The sequence below is a fragment of the Macadamia integrifolia genome, chromosome 14 (assembly GCF_013358625.1).
Source record: "Macadamia integrifolia cultivar HAES 741 chromosome 14, SCU_Mint_v3, whole genome shotgun sequence".
NCBI lineage: Eukaryota > Viridiplantae > Streptophyta > Magnoliopsida > Proteales > Proteaceae > Macadamia > Macadamia integrifolia.
The window spans coordinates 6,110,770-6,129,722 of record NC_056570.1 but is presented as its reverse complement, the minus strand read 5'-3'; the positions used below and the strand labels follow the sequence as shown (position 1 = coordinate 6,129,722).

Below are 18,953 nucleotides of genomic sequence, written 5' to 3'. Positions count from 1 at the left end.
GGAGTAAGGCGCGGCTATGGCTGTAAGACCATAAAGGACTCTTCTAGAGTTCAAAATCTGACTTTGTCTACTTGTTAACACAAAAAGGAAACAAAAAAGAGACCAAATTGCTGTTCACGTGAACAGTAATTCTGGTTTTGGGTTGGCTTGATGGGCCAACATTGGGGCTGGCTGGTCAGGTTTGATGGAACCAGCAGCCCCCTTCTTTTGCAGGCTCAATCTACATCAGATATGTTTTTTTTTTTTTGGATGGTTGAAAAATTGGTTGTTTATTTTATGACTTTTAAGCCTAATTCAGGAAGTGGTTTACATATCGTATGCTTGTGATTTGGTTCATAGGTAATTAATTCATTTGGGGATGTGTAATGGAATTGCTGACAATATCCTGGCATTTTATGTTGTTTTCAAGTCCTTAACCTTGTCCTTTTCTCTTCCTTCAACCTCCGATAGTTTTTTGGGCTTGTTCCAAATGCTTCGCTGTCAGAATTGGAGTTGGCTGGAGTGCACTACTGTGAAGGTGATTGGAGTAAACTGAAAGAAGGGCATCATGGCATTGATGAGGTGGATTTGTTGAGATATTGTTTTTCGTCTGCATTCATTGTAGCGCTATTACACGACAGTCTAAGAATCCCTATGGATTATAAGAGGTAAAACCTCAATGCTCATCTGCATTTATTTTTGTTTATTTATCTTATTTAAAAGTAACCGACTTCTATTATAAGGAAAAAGATAGTCAAATTACAATTAAGGAAAATTAGAAATGTGAAAAGGAAGAAAAAAAAAAAAACGGATTTCAGTACAGTGAACTGTCCAGACCACTCTAGTATGAATCCATGACCAGGTAGGTCACAAGTACTTCTGTTTCCTAGAAACAGTCATCCTGGCCAGGTCATTCGTAGATGAGTTACAAGATCCTGGTGTCCAAATGAACAATGTGTTCAATGAAGAGGCATGGAGCCTTGCTCTTTATGCGGGCTTCATTTAATAGGTCCCTCTGCTGCCTAAAAAACATGCATACATTCACTTTTTTTGTTTTTCCTTACGGTAGCGAACCTGTATGGTTGGACATATGTTGCATACTTTACCACCATACCTCCGAAAGCTGAATCCCAAGCACCTATCTATTCTTGAATTTTGTGTGTGATAAACTGCCCCAAACCCTTCATTATATACTCTTCCAGCTCCTAGACCATAATATTTTAAGATCTCAGTAATTTTCTAGAGCCATATTTTTGTGTTCTATAATCACCTGGCATAATGATGGAATATGATCTGAACTTCTGTAGCTGTTTACCAAGGCTTTGTTCATGAGGTGGACACTTCTCATCTCAGAGCTTCTCCATTTTCTGTCAGAAAAACCTCCATTTTACGAGATAAAACATATTCTAAGCCTCCTTCCCATCCCATACAAAATCTTGTTGGAGTTTTTCAGATCCCTGGGGCACTAAATTGTAGACAGAGTGGAAATCTTGGAGATAAAATACTATAGGTTGTATATTTGAACATACGCAGACATGAGGATGCTCTCACTTCCAATGCTTTGTGAGTGTGTTTCAATTATTTCTATAAATATCACAATGAATGGATGAGATGAAACAGATGAACAGGAGCTATCTTGAGGTCTTGATAAAAATATTTCATGGAGGTAAGACTACCAAAGTTTAAATGTTTGAAATTTGAACTGTTAGGTTAATTGAGTTCATAGTCTTTGGAAGGTGTGCTTTTGTTTTCAGTTGAGGTAAACTTGGCTTATCAATAGTGAGCTATTTCCCAGGCAAGAGTTTTATGTGTGTGTTCACCAGAAAATAGTGTTTAGATATGGAAGTGAATAAAGTTTGGGAATTGATTTTGATTTTTGCATAACTCCTGACTATGATGAGACCATAGTTGTCACGGCGTCAAATCGATCCAAGGCGGTGGAGGGGTGGCTAATCGATTTGGCGATGAATCGCCCATTTTGGCGTTGCCATGGCGGTCAAATCGCCCGTGTGTCATTTTTTATTTTTTCTATTTTCTATTTTCTAAAATTATTTAATATGCTATTTTTTTATTTTCCCTATTTTTTAAAGTTATTTAGCATGCTACAAGCCTAAAATATATACCCTATAACATATAAAACAAACATTAAGTAACATCAAATCATCAAAAAAATCAACATAGCCATATCATGTCATAAAAAATCAACATAAATTATTGACTTATACAGTTATACATCAATTCATCACTCATCAAGTCATAAAAAATCAACATGTACATCACACAAAAGTAAAAAGTAAAAGGCTAACCTGTGATTGAAGCTTGAAAGCAATGATTGGAAGTGAGTGAGCAACCTGAACAAAGTAAAAGGTATATATGTCAATATATCATATATGAATGACAGAATGAGAGATATATATTTGGAAACCTAAGAATAGAATCATTAGATCAAATGATGAGATAAGTGGCTAACCTGTTAAGCTATTAGTGACTTACTGAAGCAATAAAGCTTGATAGCAAATGAACTCAACATAAAAAAAAAACTTAACTAATCATCCAAGTTCAAAGTTTAAAGTTTAAACAATACATAAAATCCAAACACTCAAACAGTCAAACACAAATAACTTAATCATCATAATCATCCAACAAATCAACAGATGGCAGATTCCTTTGTTGTCCTTGTCCACTAAAAGCATTTGCATTTTCACCAAAGTTATCTATGACATCCAAGTCATCATTCACATCATCCTCTTCTTCCAAATCTTCTTCCCCATCTGATTCTGATGACTCCCCAACAGCCCTCCCTCTACCACGGCGTGTGTAGCACAAATTTCCTCTAGAGGTTGATGATTGAGCTCTCCTGGGTCGATTGGGCCCCTCCATTGTTGCCCCCATTGCTCTACCAGCAACGTCCCATGTGAGATCAGCATCGGGATGGACTACATCATCCACTTGCTCGTCAATCATCCACTCACTACTCCAATCCAGTTCATCAAGCACAAGTGGATCATAATTTCTGTTGAGGGGACGTCTTTCTTGAAACCTTTCTTCTAGGCGGCGATTGTATTGAACATAGACTAGATCATTCAAACGTTGATGTTCCAGCCTATTCCTCTTCTTGGTATGAATCTGAATTCATAAACAATAGAGAACAACAAACAAAGTTATTGTTCCAAAAATAAAAAGTCTAAAATATGAAATAGAGACTTGAGACCCAGCTACTTACAAACTCAAATGTGCTCCAGTTGCGCTCGCAACCAGAAGAGGAGCAACAAAGCCCTATAATACGTCTTGCAATCTTTGAAAGCTCAAAAGCATGACCTTCAAATGAACCCCACCAAGTAACTATAAAAAATAAATATATATAAAAATAGTTAGATTGATATTTAATATATCACACAAGCAAAACAACTAAACATTAAACAATGAACTCTACTTACTAGGACTCATGGTTGCCCGTGATCTAATTGCCATATCCGAGGCAAAACCACCTCGAGAATATCTATACAAAGTGGCTTGAGTATTTATCTTGTCTTGTAAAGCTGGTTCATGTATCATTCTTTCAATGACTTCATTAAATGCAAGCTGTAGAGAAGATATAATTTGGTAGCCACCATCATCACCTTCCTTATAAGAAAAAAATTTGCCAGGATTAAGAAATAGTGCTGCTCCATACAAAGGACGCCCCATCTGAATCTCCCAACGCGTATTAACAATATCCAACACTTTCTTGTATTGCCTTTCTTTGTCTCCAAAATTTTCTTTTATTTTCTTTTTTGCCTCATCCATGGCAAATTGAACCTCAGGCATAGAAGGTCTCTCATCACCATCCACAATCCTCAAGACAGTAAGAAGTGGCTTTGAAGCTCTAAGACAATTTTCCACACCATTCCAAAATGCTACCGCAAACACCGTCTCAACCACTTTCTTCCCAGCTTCGGTCTTTGCCAAATTAGAACTAGTCCATTCTTCAGAAATAAACAAATGTCTCAAGTCATCTCTATGTTTTAACAAGCTTTGAAGTGTCAGAAATGCAGTTGCAAATCTAGTAGCTGCTGTCCTCACAAGATCCCTCCCATTTGTTCTAGCCCTCATTGCATCAAGAATGCGTGTGTGCCTGTAGATGAAGTTGGTTACTTTTTTTGCCTTACTTATCACAGTCCTATTAGAATTCAAGAATCCTATTTCCTCCAACATCAGGTCAATGCAATGCGCTGCACAAGGAGTCCAATACAGCTTTGTCCTCTTCTGCATCAGCATTGTACCGGCTAATTTATAAGCCGATGCATTATCTGACACAACTTGCACAACATTGTCCTCACCAATTTCTTGAACTTTGTTGTCAATCAATTCAAACAACTTCTCTGCAGTTTGATATATACTAGATGCATCAACAGATTCCATGAAATAAGTCCCCTCTGGACAGTTAACGAGGAAATTAATTAAATGCCTTCCTCTTTTATCCGTCCACCCATCAGTCATTAGAGTGCACCCATACTGCTTCCAATACTCTTCATATTTATTCTTCATCTCTGCATTTCTATCCTTTGCTGCCTTCAACAATGGCACTCTCACTTCATGATAACTTGGGGGCTTATATCCTGACCCGTACTGTGCAATAGATTCTACCATCACCTCAAACCTCCTTGACTTAATAGCATTGAATGGAATACCACACTGATAAACCCAGTCAACAATGTGATTATCAACTCTCTTTTTTTCTTCCGCTGATCTAAACCGGTTCTCTATAGTAGTCTGAGTACTACCTTTAAGATGCCTCTCAGCAACCACTTGCTCAGGAGTCCGTCTAACATGAGCATCCATGGGGCCCCTTACTTGTGGCTGAATGACTACTTTCTTTTTCTTAGCAAATGTCCCAGAGCTAGGAATAAGTCTAGAGGTTGTAGAAGAAGGAGTCCTACTAGACTGTCTTTGACCTTCAACTTCTATATCAACATCAGCACCAACACCAGCACCAACACCAGCACCAACATCAACATCAACATCATCATCATCCAAAATGTCTTGCATCCTTTTCTTCTTATTGCGCATAAGAGCTGCATTCATCTCTGTAGCAATCGCTACAGTTGTCTTGGTACACTTAGCAACATCTCCATATCCACCCACCAAATGTTGCTTTAACCTTTTAATTCCACACTTGAGGTTTTTTCCACAAAGAGTGCATTTAACAAGGTTCTTGTCTGACAGGTCAGGCCAATACCCATACTTCCACCCAGGGTCATTTGATTTGGCCTTCCTGGTTGGGTCTTTGGATGGATCATATGCAGCCGTGCTTATATTATCACCCCCACTACTACCAGGTCCACCAACAGTACCATCCATTATGAACTCCTATAGTCCTATCCTACAAGTTACAAAACAGAGTAACAAAGTATGTTAAGTGTTAACCAATAACATTAACATGATAACATAAAAAAAAACAATCAAACACTCACAAATCCAACTTAATCATTTCACTTAACACAAATACACAACCAAGACCATTGTCAAGTTCTTATATATTTTTTTTTCCAGCAATCTAAAATATATGATTTCCCATCTTCAGATCAAGATCAAGCTCTAGATAGTAGATAACTAGATATACAGATAAAGAGGAAAACATATTATAAACATTGAAGTTACTTGCAGGTGGGGCCCTTACCTGGTTGTCGCTCTTGCTGCCGGAGGAGAAGATGTCGCAGGCGATATCGTATTGTAGTTGTTGTCGTTCTTGCTGCCGGAGAAGGATCAGAGAAGACGTCGCTGTTGGTTGCTGCCGGAGAAGGAGAAGAAGAAGAGTTGCAGCGGTGGCTGCCGGAGAAGGAGAAGGAGGAGAAGAGTTGCAGCGGTGGCTGCCGGAGAAGGAGCAGGAGGAGAAGAGTTGCAGCGGCGGCTGCCGGAGAAGGAGAAGGAGGAGAAGAGCAGCGGTGGCTGCCGGAGAAGGAGAAGGAGGAGAAGAGTTGCAACGGTGGCTGCCGGAGAAGTAGAAGGAGAAGAGAAGAACCAGCGGTGGCTGCCGGAGAAGGAGAAGAAGAAGGAGAGGAGCAGAAGTCGCAACGGTGGCTGCCGGAGAAGGAGAAGAGAAGAATCTTGCAGCGGTCGAGGGTTTTCTTCTCTTCGAACTCTCGAGCTTTGATCGAGGGTTTGGTAACTTTGGTCTCTTCGGCGTTAATTGAAAATTTGAAAGTCGACCGAGGGTTTGGTCTCAACGGTGGCAGCGTATGGCCACATTATAATAAACAAAATGTTAGTTAAAAAAAAAAAAAACCAATTAAAATATAATAAACAAAATATTTTTAGTAAAAAAAAAAAAAAATCGACCGCCTAGGTACTAAAGTGTAGTATGGCGTCCATGGCGTCGACAAGGCGACGCCTAGCAGTCCATGGCGACCGCCAAGTGTGAAAACATAAATCGTTGGACTGCCATGCCTAAATCTTACCGCCGGGACGCCAAGGCACCGCCTAGGTGACGCCTTGACAACTATGGATGAGACTACCTGATGACTGTCCTAAAAAAAATAAATTCCTTGTTGCTAAAAGTTTCTTGTTATACAATTCTTACTTCTTACTGATATGCTTGTACTCCCAGCCACATCTGACATGTTATATCATCGGCATGATAACCTTCTAATTGACACCACAATTAGGACATACATACTGGTTTGACACCTAAAAACAATGCTACTTGTCGAGTTATAGGCTTGCAACTTAATCTTTATTATGATTTTAATTAAAGGAGACCCCCTTATGTATGACAGTCAGGGTTCCAGATTTCTAAGCTGAGCTACAAAAGAAGGTGGTGGGGAAAAGGGTACAATTGAGGGGTTCAAGAAATTAGGTGAAAATAAGAAATCTATTACTGTTTAGGGTCTGTGAACAGTATCCATGAAAAGTTCTGGACGGAATATGTATCATGTATGACTTTGAATAGTGCTGAGGGGAGAGCAAGGATCCATGTCCTGACCCCGTTTAGTTGGGATAAGGTTATGTTGTTGTAAGCTATGGACTATAAGATTGACCATATGAATCAATTCTGATTATGAAGAATAGAAAGATGGAAGTTTCATATTTGTATTACGTTAGGGGAAGGGTTCTCTGAACCACCAGCATAGCCTACGCCCCATCTCATTGAATTTTTTTATTTATTTATTTTTTGAATAGAGAAAACAATAAAGAATTCCATGTGAGTGGGTGTAGGCTATGCTGGAGGTTCAAAAACACTTTTCTCTTTTTGTTGATAGCTGAAAATTTAGGAAAGCAGAGCAAGAATAGAAGAGAGCATACCTGTATATCTGTAGGTAAACCTTGCTGAACCTTGATAAAACGGTGGCCTGCAATTCGGAATTTAGGATGAGAAGAGAAGACATTGATAGAGAGAAAAAGAGTTCAGAGAGATTTGTTTTACCCGGGGGGTGAAGAGAGTGAAAACTGGTACTTTATTATCTATCAAATCATCTATGTTGGTTGTTGGATAGGGCCAAGGGGGTGTTAAGGCTGTATATGAAGACAATAAAGTAAGAAAAACAGAATTCTAATAGTTATACAACTCTTCGTAACCACTTCTAACCATAAACTCCTTAATGTACTGACTACTTGTAACAAAATGTTCAGACCTATATGAGTGATGCAGATATGGCTGCCCTTACCTGGTTGGACCAGCATGACTGGCTTTGGAAGCCAAGAGCCAAGAAGAACCGTTCCAGCCCAGGTTTTGGTCCAACAAGGGTTGGAAATAAAATTAGTAGTTACTTAGTACTTTATTTCATGCTTTTCATTTTCCAGATTTAAATGTAGGAGTTAGGATTTTATTTCCTTGCATTGGTTTTCTTTTATGGTTGTTTCCTAGTTTAGGCTAGTTTCCATTTCAGTTAAGTCTCTAATTTCATGTTCCTATTTTCCTATATATAGGCTGTAACTGATGGAAGACTTGAGTGATTTGATTATTGAATAAAGATGTTGAGTTTGTGCACTAGTGGAGTGTGTGATATTGTGATTCCCCCCTTCCCCTCTCTACTCTGATCTTCCCCTTCTTCCCTAAGGCCCTCCATCAATTTGGTATCAGAGCCGAAGATCCCATTCCCCTTCTTCCTTCTTCCTTCTATCTTGCCCTCCCTTCCCCCTTTCTCTGTTTCAGTTCTACAGAAACTGAGAACAAAAAAAGGAAAAAACAGCACAGCATAGAGAAAGAAGGACAGGAGAAGCAAGGAGATAAAGAGATCGAAGGAGAAGAAGCCATACCCAGAACTTCTTCTCAGTCGACCCTTCTCTAGAGTTCCGCCAGCAAAAACAAAAAGAGAAGCAGCAGAAAAGAGAACAGAGAACAGAAGACAGAAAATAAAAAAGAAGACGGGAGAAGAAGAAGAGAAAGAAGAAAAGAAGAAAGAAGAAGAAGCAGAGAAGTCGAAGAGAGTGAGAGGCAAGACTACCTGGTTCGAAGCTCTTGTTGCAGCTAACCCTCCTTCCGTGACACCTCTCAAAATCGAACTCCCTAGAACTCCATCACAGTTCACGCCTCCTCCAAAAGTCTCATTGCTGCCACGATCTTCTATTGCTGGAGAGACTTGCTGAAATCCATCACTGCCGGTTTCAATACTTCCTTCTCGGTACATCCCTACCCCCACGACTCCCTTTTTTGCCCCTTCAATAGTTGTTACTTACCATTCTTCCCTTACCTTCTTCCTTATTTCCTTTTTATCCCATATTCATTTTCTATTTTCCAAGTTTGGCCCTCCCCCTATATACATTACTTTATTGGGTTTCAAGTTGCACTTCTGTATTTACAGAATTGCTGTTCACTAAAGAACTTCTACCTAATTACCATTCTGCCATTTTTCTTTTAATTTTCATCTATTTACTCTCGTCATTATCTGTGAGTATTCTCTGTTTATCATCACCATGGTAGCCAATAGTGAAGTTATCCGGCAGCTGAACTCTTATAAAGGAGAAACTGATGCAAAAATTGATGCTCTCACTACCATTATCACTTCTCTTAAGACAATGATGGAGTCTATGCAAATTTTTGTTGATCGAATGGTGGCTGCAGATAAAAAAAAGTCCCATCCATTCTGGGGATTCTTCCAACACCACTCCACAAGATCCGTCACTACCACTACCACCACCACTACCACCACCGCCACCACATCATACACCACCACCACCTCCTCCACCACCATATGGTACTGGTAGATATGATGGACCAGAAAGAGTAGCAAGATTGGATGTCCTTGATTTTTATGGAGACAACAATCCAGAATTGTACCTTGACTGGATTCACAGCTTGGAGAAATTCTTCAGATGGTATGAGTTGACTGAGGCCCGAAAGATTCTATTTGCAGAAGCCAAATTGAAAGGCACGGCTAGAGCCTGGTGGATCAAACAATAGCAACAAAATCGAACCCGAGGCATTGGTTTAGTCACTATTTGGGCTAAAATGCATGAAGTCATGAACCGGAGATTCTTGCATTCTGATTACAAGCAACGCATGCATCTCAGGTTTGCACAGTTGAAACAAGACAATTTGACCGTTGAAGAATATGTTGCAAGATTTTATTATTTGGCCACTCGTTCTGATTTTGAGTGGGATGAAGTATTAGTTGCACAATTTCGCAATGGTTTGCACCCTCAACTTAGTGCTGCCCTTGCATCTAGTCGACTGCCTACCATGGAAGACGCCGTGCAAGTAGCGTATCAGGTTGAAAGTCTGAAACACCCCTACAACTGGAGAAATTTTGCATATATTTTTCCTCGAGGTACTAATTCCATCCTGCAACAGCCTCCTACCTAAGGTCATCTAGCAAACCGTAGGCTAGTGCTTCATCTATGCCCTCTTCACAACCTAGTTGGACGTATTCTCCACCTCGACATGTTTCTGAAATGTCATCTTCACGGCCTACTCGTCTATACTCACCCCCTCGGCGTGGTTCAGATAAACCTTTTGATGCAAAAAAATTTACAGTTTTAAGTGTTATTCATGCAATGGATTTGGACATATCAGTGCTCAATGTCTCAGCCGTTTGGTTGCTTTCATCCCGAAGAGCAACTTGGTTCTGACAGTTGATTGAAGAGAAGAGTGTGCCCTAGGTGAAGTCAATGACACTTTTATTGATGAAAACCAACATCATTTTTATGTCATTCGTCATGTGTTGACCACTCAGAAAGCCACTGACAATGAAGATTGGCGCCGCAGTAGTATTTTCTAAACTCGTGAAGTGTAATGACCAGTTGTTAACCTTGGTTATTGATGGAGGTAGTTGCACTAATGTTGTCTCTGAAGACGCTGTTTGTAAGCTGGGATTAAAGACAAAGCCACATCCAAATCCCTGCAAGGTTGCTTGGGTTAATAACACTAATCTCAAAATCACAGATAAGTGTTTGGTCATATATTCTATTGATGGATTCAAGGATACAGTCCAGTGTGACGTCCTCCCTCTGAAGGTGTGCCATATCCTTCTTGGTTGACCTTGGTTGTTTGACAAGAAAATACAGCATTGTGGCTATGCCAATACTTATGCTTTCACGCATGCCAACAAGACTATGAAGTTTCATCCTGCCAAAGATTTCCTTGAAATTAAACTCAAGAAGATGGTGGGATCGTTCATCATTCAGTATATTCCTTCAGACGGTCTCCTTGGTCATTTCTCTAACTCAACAGAGTCAAGTTCTTTTCAGAGGAGGAGAGTTGATGCAGATACGGCTGCCCTTACCTGGTTGGAACAACATGACCAGCTTTGGAAGCCAAGAAGAGCCGGTCCAACCCAGGGTTTTGGTCCAACAAGGGTTGGAAATAAAATTAGTAGTTACTTAGTACTTTATTTCATGCATTTTATTTTCCAGATTTGAATGTAGGAGTTAGGATTTTATTTCCTTGCATTGGTTTTCTTTTATGGTTGTTTCCTAGTTTGGGCTAGTTTCCATTTCAGTTAAGTTTCTAATTTCATGTTTTTATTTTCCTATATATAGGCTGCAACCGATGAAAGACTTAAAATGATTTGATTATTGAATAAAGATGTTTGAGTTTGTGCACTAGTTGAGTGTGTGATTCCCCCCCTTCCCCTCTCTACTTTGATCTTCCCCTTCTTCCCTAAGGCCCTCCATCAATGAGACTGTTGATGGACCCCACAACAATTAGACTCATTGTTAAACGATAAAACTTGTGTCCCCCATAGACCTAAAGTTCAACATAGTAATTGAGCAGTCTGCAATTAAATCCCATAACAATAAAAGTCCACTCAAGTCACCTAGGCAGTGAAACCCACTTGTTTTTGGTGGTGTCTTTTAATAGCGTATATTAGAACACCATTGCACTTGTAGCCTTGTGAGCAAATCTACTTGGCTTGGCCTTGCCCAGGCTTCAAAACACTGAATAAAATCCTATTGATAATCAAAATAATCTATATGGGACATTTAGACGAGGAAAATGCTGATCTCACTTTTTCGAAATCAAATGAGGAGAAAAACATATTTTTTGCAGGATTGGGTTTGCAAACCAGGCTGGCAGTACTGCTGTTGACTGGACTTTAGGAGCTTTCATCCTCCAGACGGTGGAGCCTCTTGAATTGGAACCAGAAAACCTGGGCCACATTGTTGGGAATGACACGGTCACATACCTCTCACTTTTTGCCATTATCTTCTTGGCAGCCATTGCTGCATTCTATGTATCGAAATGGAGGAAACCTCAACTGAAGACAGTGTATGACCTGGAGAAAGGGCATTACATTATCACCCGTATACCCAGGTGATTTTGTGATTTCGTTTTTAGAAGTTTGTAAATTTATTTGTAATGGCAATGGCAAAAATAGTCTTCGAGGAAACTGAAGGAAAGGGAGAGGATGGGCCAGAGCAATGAGATGGAAATTCTTTTATCCTGATCTTGAACTTTATAGCTTCCTGCCAATCACTTGTGGAAACAACCTACTGGCTCTGTTGAGTGGCGATTCTCCTCGACGACCATAAGATTGTGCGTTCGGTTGGCTGTATGACTGTCCAGGGCACCCATGCTATGACATCCATGTTCAGTGGATCAAGATCAACCCCCATTGTTTGGTTCCAATCCATTCATTGCATTGTTGGGTGATCCTTATCTATTGATAGATCTTTGGACCTAGATTTTCCCATTTCACCATTTGTTTAGAAATCTTGCCTCACTTTCTATACCAACGGTTTTGATGAGCAATTTTTTTTTTTTTTTTTTTTCAAATCCTCCCACTGACCATATGTGGAGTGTCATCAGGTCTGTACCATAAATTTTGAAGGATCGATGTTTAGAATTGTCGCTTACAGTTTTGTGGTCTGATTTCCACTGGGATTCACATGGGTTTGGGTGCCTTTTATTATCTTAATGTCATGCCCGTTCCAATGATGATAAACAGATGGACAAGTCCCGAGTAAAGAAGGTTAGATGTATTTCAGCCATTTGTTGCCAGGTCTCATTCTAAGGGAAGTTAGTGGGGCCCAGATAAAAAAACTGGGACCGAGTTTGTCCCGAGTTGTATAGCCTCAGGCCCAATATATTCACTGTATCAATGAAAATTTTTGAACAGTTAATTTCATTTTTGAACAATTTAAACCAACACAAGGACTTGAAAAGAACCTTACACACACAGCTGACCATAACAATTGAAATGTATAACTACGGAATAATTGTATGCATGTGCTTATAATTTGGCTAGATAGTGTTTTTTTTTTTTCTTCCCTGTAACTTTTGATATACTAGAAGAACCTACAATAATTATTTTGCATGGAAAAGAATGCTCATGGCCCCTACGATAATGCAGGGCAAATGAGGGGGTGGACATGGGTATAAACATGGTGTTGGTTTTTTAAATTTCAAGGAGAGGGAGGGTATCATTTCACTGCGGTCTGGGCACAGGGGTTGCATGATTAGGGACTTTTTTCCCTCTTATTTTGCATATAAAGTAGCGAAGTGATTATTAGAATTTATTCTGATACTTCTGTTGTTACGAAATGTAAGCCTGACAAGTATATATATATATATATATATATATTATTTATTTAATATATATATTTTTTTCATTCTAGAAGTTTTATTTGGAAATCACAAATTGGCCGTCTTCAGTCTTCCCTATGTCCAATGGGAAAGCGCACAAGAATATTGACCAGAGCACATGGGTGGCGGGAAGTCATTCCACGGGACCTTGTGATAGGACGTGAGGGACAGGATCAATTATTGTTCTTTTTCATAAAAAAGAGTGATCTTAAAAATTGGCAAAGATCATTACCGAAAATAGTATTATCATCCTAATTAATGATACGTTACTTGTTAATTGTGCCACTAAACCGTGTGGAAATGACTTTTTTTCGCAATGCTTGGTGTTTCTAATCGCTTATGTCGACTTTGTTCTGTCATTCTCATTGGCTGCCAAACATATTCTGATGTTACTTTCTCTCAATTAAGGAAGCATCAACGAACTACAACTATTGGTGTTGGCGTGTACTTATATCATACAACCATTGGTGTTGGCGTGCACTTATATCAGACAACCATTGGTGTTGGCGTGTACTTATATCAGGAGGTAGCATTTTTTTGCTCTTTTGAAGCATTTGAATGATTCAATTAGAAGTTTCGCTTTCCTTCAACACCGCAAGATGAGAGGTTGATGAAGAAGGTTGTGATTAATATGGATTTTGGTAATGGGGAACAGACACGTAATGAGCCTGTGGAATTACTCGAGAAAGTAGAAAGAAATCAAGTTTCTTTAACAAAAGGATACGTTGATCTTAGCTAGCCATAGAGATTGTATAATATTACATGGGCAAGGTGAGAGTGTCAGTGTGAGTTTTTTGCATATTGTATGTACATGTATATCGTAATCAACAAATAATGAGCATGGGAAGGGATCCCCACTTTTGTAATGTGGAAATCCTTTTTCATATTGTATTCATGTATATGGAGAGGAATCTAAACGCTACCTGTGTGAGATGTTAAGTCTATGCACACGGAAGAAATGCCTTACAATTCATATAGTGGGGACATATGATCGGAAGAGAGAGGGAGCATCTACTACCAATAATGTGTACATCATTTTATGCATGTGTATATGTGTGATGAGCTACATTCACTAACATAGACATGCATGCATCCATGAGAAATATCAAATCTTTAAGATATTAATTTAGCTACATAAACCTATACATAGCATGTGACATTTATTAGGAGCAATGTCATTGTTCTTTATCTAAGACTCCTTAAAGTATCTTTGCATTGGGTGGTAGGGATGGACCCTACTTGTACCTCCAGTGTTTTTTGGTTCTGTTCTTCTCTACTGAGTCAGGTGTCCTTCTGGGTTAGATGTTATTAATTTTTTTACAGAGATAACATGCATGGTTAAGTTTATGCTCAACATTGGTTTGGAAGAAGAAGAAGAAAGATGAAAGAAAAAGGGGAAAAGGTCCGGTTATTATTGACCCTTAAATGTAGTTTTCTGTATAAATTTGTTTATTGAGGCTACCCAGTCAACAAGGGACTGCCAATTTCTCCTTTCATGCAAATGGGCAGTGTAGCTTCATTACCGGGCAGGAAACACCCTCTCCATTTCATATATGGAAAAGTGTTTTTTATTCGAGAACAGGCCCTGCACATAGACATGGTTTTTGGCCAAAAAAAAAAAAAAAAACCGCCACTAATAGCATTAAAATATCAGCAGTACTTCCTGGCCTCCGAAAGGAAACATTAGCGATTTATGGCATGCATGGGCTGATGTGGTAATTTGAGCCACACCAAAATTCTCCCACTTAGGCCATATTGCCACATGAAAAAAAAAGTCTTAGAAATTCTAACTTGATGTTTGCTCGGTCATACTATAACATCTAGGATCAATCCTAATGGAATAATTATGTCTAAAATGAAAATTCTACTCCATGAATCATTGCGGTACTTATCTAGGTTTTAAACACTCTCTTTCGTGTGTTACAATACCATCATTCTAATCCAAGACCTTATTTTTAGTTATCATAACCACCATCTTCTCAATCTCCTTCTATTGCGTCTTGAGTTCGACTCCTTTTATCTCTTTTGGGTCAGTCTTAAAATTTTTATGTTTCTCATAGGAATCAGAGCAAACCCGACTTGTGTGTGAAGGGGGTGTACACATGCATTCAGAGGGATTCGTTGGCCAAAAGTCTAGATGTTCTCGTTCGCAAAAAAAATTCTTCCATCGATGAAATCAAGTATATATATATATATATATGTGCTTTAGCAATCCAAAAAACAATGGATCAAGGTATGCAAGGGCTGACGTGGCAATTTGGGCTATACAACAGTTTGGACCAGCAAATCCGGTCCAACCAATTAATAACTATTACCTATTGAATCCAAAGCAGTTCATGATCAAACAATAAGAGATTGGCAATTCTTCTCTTATCAAAGTTTCAGGTTTTGTAGATCAAATTCCTTTCAACAATATGTTATTGCATTGACTTATTTCTACAAATGGGAAATCATTTATAGGAGCATCTATGCATGCTTCATGGATTAATTGTGATGTTCCTCCGAGTCCTTGTTAGAATTCAATGAGTCCACCTCTTCTGTGCTACCTATCATTAATTTTTTTCCAAAATTTCTTCAAGATTTCATGTGGTCCAGACTCTACTTTAAGGCTTTGAGCAATACCAGTTCATGAAGTCCTTAACTGTAGCACTGGTTCCTACCTCATATGCCAACCCTTGCCAAGTTAGGTACAGTTGATTGATACGTATGAGAGTGACTTGAAGGGTTTCATCAAGATTTTTTTGATTATATGGGCCATTATGTTGCAACCACTAATTTAAGGATCGTGCGTGGGTGTATGCGGGCATGCGGATGTGTATGAGAGAGAGGGAGAGCTTCAAGCTTTCATTATTAACTTATAAGGATGACAGAAAATAGTAAAGGTCTATTTTTTTTTTTCCAAATGTTACAAACCATCTATTATGCACATGAATAGATGATATCCTCATCATGTCTATTGGATGGAGAAGATATGGTCTAGATTTGTCACGTGTCAAAGTTCAAAGTCTAATTCAATTAAATATCTCTTTTGTATTGACATACATCCCGTGTATGTCATGCATGTTGATGGGCACAATAATGTGTGAAATCTTAGGGATAAAAGTATACATTTTGCCCCACTTTGGATAGTACTACTTTTGTTTTTCTTGTTTTTTTTTTAGTTTCCAAGTCTACAAGAGAAAGTGCTTAAAGTGAATCAAGAACCAGTCCAAAGGTGGGATCCACTCATTGGTATCACATCCTCTCTCCTACAAAATCTTGAAGATTATTTTCTCTCATTGCCATCTCACAAGATCTTGAAGATGCGATGCAGAGATTCCTTTCTGATTCAATCAATATTGCAAGATATTGGTGAATGTGTTAATTATGGAAACAGATTCTCTCTTTCCTCACACAATATCTCAGAGAATGAGGATTTTTGTCAAGATTTAATTTAATTTAATTTTCTTTCTTTTCTTACAGAAGACTTGTAGAAGAAAGGAGGCAAGAAAAAAACCCTATAAAAGCCCCTTCCTCCCCCTTCCTATATTATTATTCCCCTTAGCTTATTTTTTAGTTTCTGCTTAGTTTTCTTCTCTCTCTCCCTCTCTCATTCTTTAGTTTTAGTTCTTCTCTATTTTTGCTTTAATCACTTTTGTAATAGTTTTTTATATCAATTAATGCAAGCACTCTTTTATTCTTATTCAGTCTTTTATGTTTATGGCTTATGCAATTGAGTTGTAATTTTTAAAGTTATAGTTCTAGGTTTAGATCTAGGTGACAAAATCACGAGCTGTGGAGCATCTTTTTTTTTTCAAGTTTAATTTTTTTTTTCAAGATTTGTTTTCTCTAGTATTAGAAATTTCAGATTTGGTTTATTCCAGATCTAGTTTTTAGTACTGGTAGTATCTCAAATCACCCAAGCTTTCAAGTTCAAGCATTGATTCAAGTAAGTAGGCTCCTTCAGTAGTCTTTTCTTCCCCCTCTCATTCCCTCTTCTGACTATCATTTATTTCTTAATTTAAAAATTTAATTTCAGTCGTTACATTATTGCTATCCCTTTCCCCCAAGGTTCATGGCTAGTGTATGTGTTGGCTTTACCCCTCCTAACCATAGAACCATCAATTTATTGCTTCTATTTTAATTGTCTCACTTTCCTTAAAGCCAAGTAGAGTAACGCTTGTAAGAATGACTCTCTGACCAAGTAGAGAAGCTCATATTATAATGCATCCCTCATGCTAAGTAAAGAAACCTACTTGTGAGTCTCTCTCTAGCTTTATCCCCTTTATTTTATTTTATTTTTATTTCAGCATTTTTCTCCTTTATTGTTTTTTTTTTTAATTACGTGGGTTGTTTATTTTTAGTTATTTATTTATTTAATTTTAATTACGTGGCTTGCGTCTTTAAATTCTTAAGTGACGAATGGTTAGGACATTATTTTGGATACATATGTTTTGGACGGTAATTAGAATTAGATCACAACCATTAATAGGTTCACTTTCGCACTATTAAAAGAAGTAAAAAAATAAAGTGGTTGTTCTCCCTGTGTTCGACCCGTAGTTATATTGATCCGTACGCTTGCGATTACATTTTAAATCCCAACACATGTATACCAATATTTTAAAAAAGTACTATACATTCTCCTAATTCTAAGTGAAAACAGACGATTAAAATTTAAAATACAAAAATACTCAGATTTAATTTGTGATTTATTAGAAACTTCACCTTCTATTGTTAATTACATGAATACTACCCTAATAAATAACAATAAGTAGAGGCAGATTATTTGGATCTAAACATCTTAAAGGGTCTAAATGGACACAATCCATTGACCTTATATATGTTTGGAGAAGTTTACTCCAATGTTTGAAATGATACTCTCCCTTCAGAGATATTTTGGTGAATTGATTTTCAAGGAGGTTCACTTTCTTCACCAAAAGATGGTTTCTAGAAGTTGGTTTCAAAGTCAAAAAGGCCAAAAAACCTTGATAGAAAAGCTGAACAAATTAATCTCTACAAGAAAAGAGATCGACTTTCTAAGATTGAAGGCATGCAATAGTTTGTTCCAATACTATGAAATCAAATATGGATTTTTTTTTTTTTAAATAGAACAGATAAGTTGTCATGGGCTAAGCCGCTAATGGCATAATATTTATTTTTTATTTTTTATTTTTTTGTTGGAGCTAAAGGCATAACTCACCACACTTGTAGATGTGTGAGTAGAATTGAATATTTCAAAGTTAAAAGGCTGTTCTTTGCAACTCAACCCAACCCACCCCCCCCCCCCTCCCAAACACCATATATTGGTATTTCTCATCTATTTTCAATTGTACATTTATTTTCAATAAATTTTTCAATACATGTGAGATTTTATTGTATAAAAAATTATAAAGAATAAACAGGTTACTTTTTAATAGTATAGCTCTTCCATGCTTCTTAGGTCTTCTTCACTTGGAAAATTCAAAGAATACCTTTGTTGAGAATACACACTGGCACTCTTTCTTCAAAGGTTTTCACAAAACCCTGATTACCAAACAAAAAGGAGGGAAGGAAGGAAGAAGGGGAGAGAGAGGAAAAGCCAAATTGTTGGGTCTCTCGTCATCTATTTTTATATGCAAGGTTGCTCACTTTGAGTGGGCTTCCCAATAAGAGTGTCCTTGGATTCTAAACCTCAATATTAGATTATTATTTTCTTGAATTTTCTTAGTAAGAAAAGCATTCAACCTCGGTATGGCCCGGTTCATGTAGCTGTGGGGTTAGCATGGACCTGCAGGACTAATCAGGCCCAAGGCTTAGATGCCCGTTGTTAGCCAAAAAAAAAAAAAAAAAAAGGATTCCATGTTGAGCGTTTCTCTCATTCACGATCAAACACCAAGAATCCAGTACATCAATATATAATTAGGTTAATATCAACCATTTGTGCACCTAGTTTATGATATAAAACTGCCACAAGAACCTATCAAGTCAAAGGACCAATCAAATTCTATTAGCG

The 18,953-nt window shown here is 38.1% G+C and overlaps 1 protein-coding gene across 1 annotated transcript; it reads left to right on the top strand.

Annotated features, from left to right (window-relative positions):
• The first annotated feature begins 429 nt into the window (after positions 1-429).
• On the top strand, positions 430-11,837 carry LOC122060876 (probable apyrase 6). Its single transcript, XM_042623976.1, has 2 exons — positions 430-647; positions 11,447-11,837. The coding sequence occupies exons 1-2, from the start codon at positions 634-636 to the stop codon at positions 11,712-11,714; spliced, it is 282 nt and encodes a 93-aa protein (XP_042479910.1). The 5' UTR covers positions 430-633; the 3' UTR covers positions 11,715-11,837.
• The last annotated feature ends 7,116 nt before the right edge of the window (positions 11,838-18,953 follow it).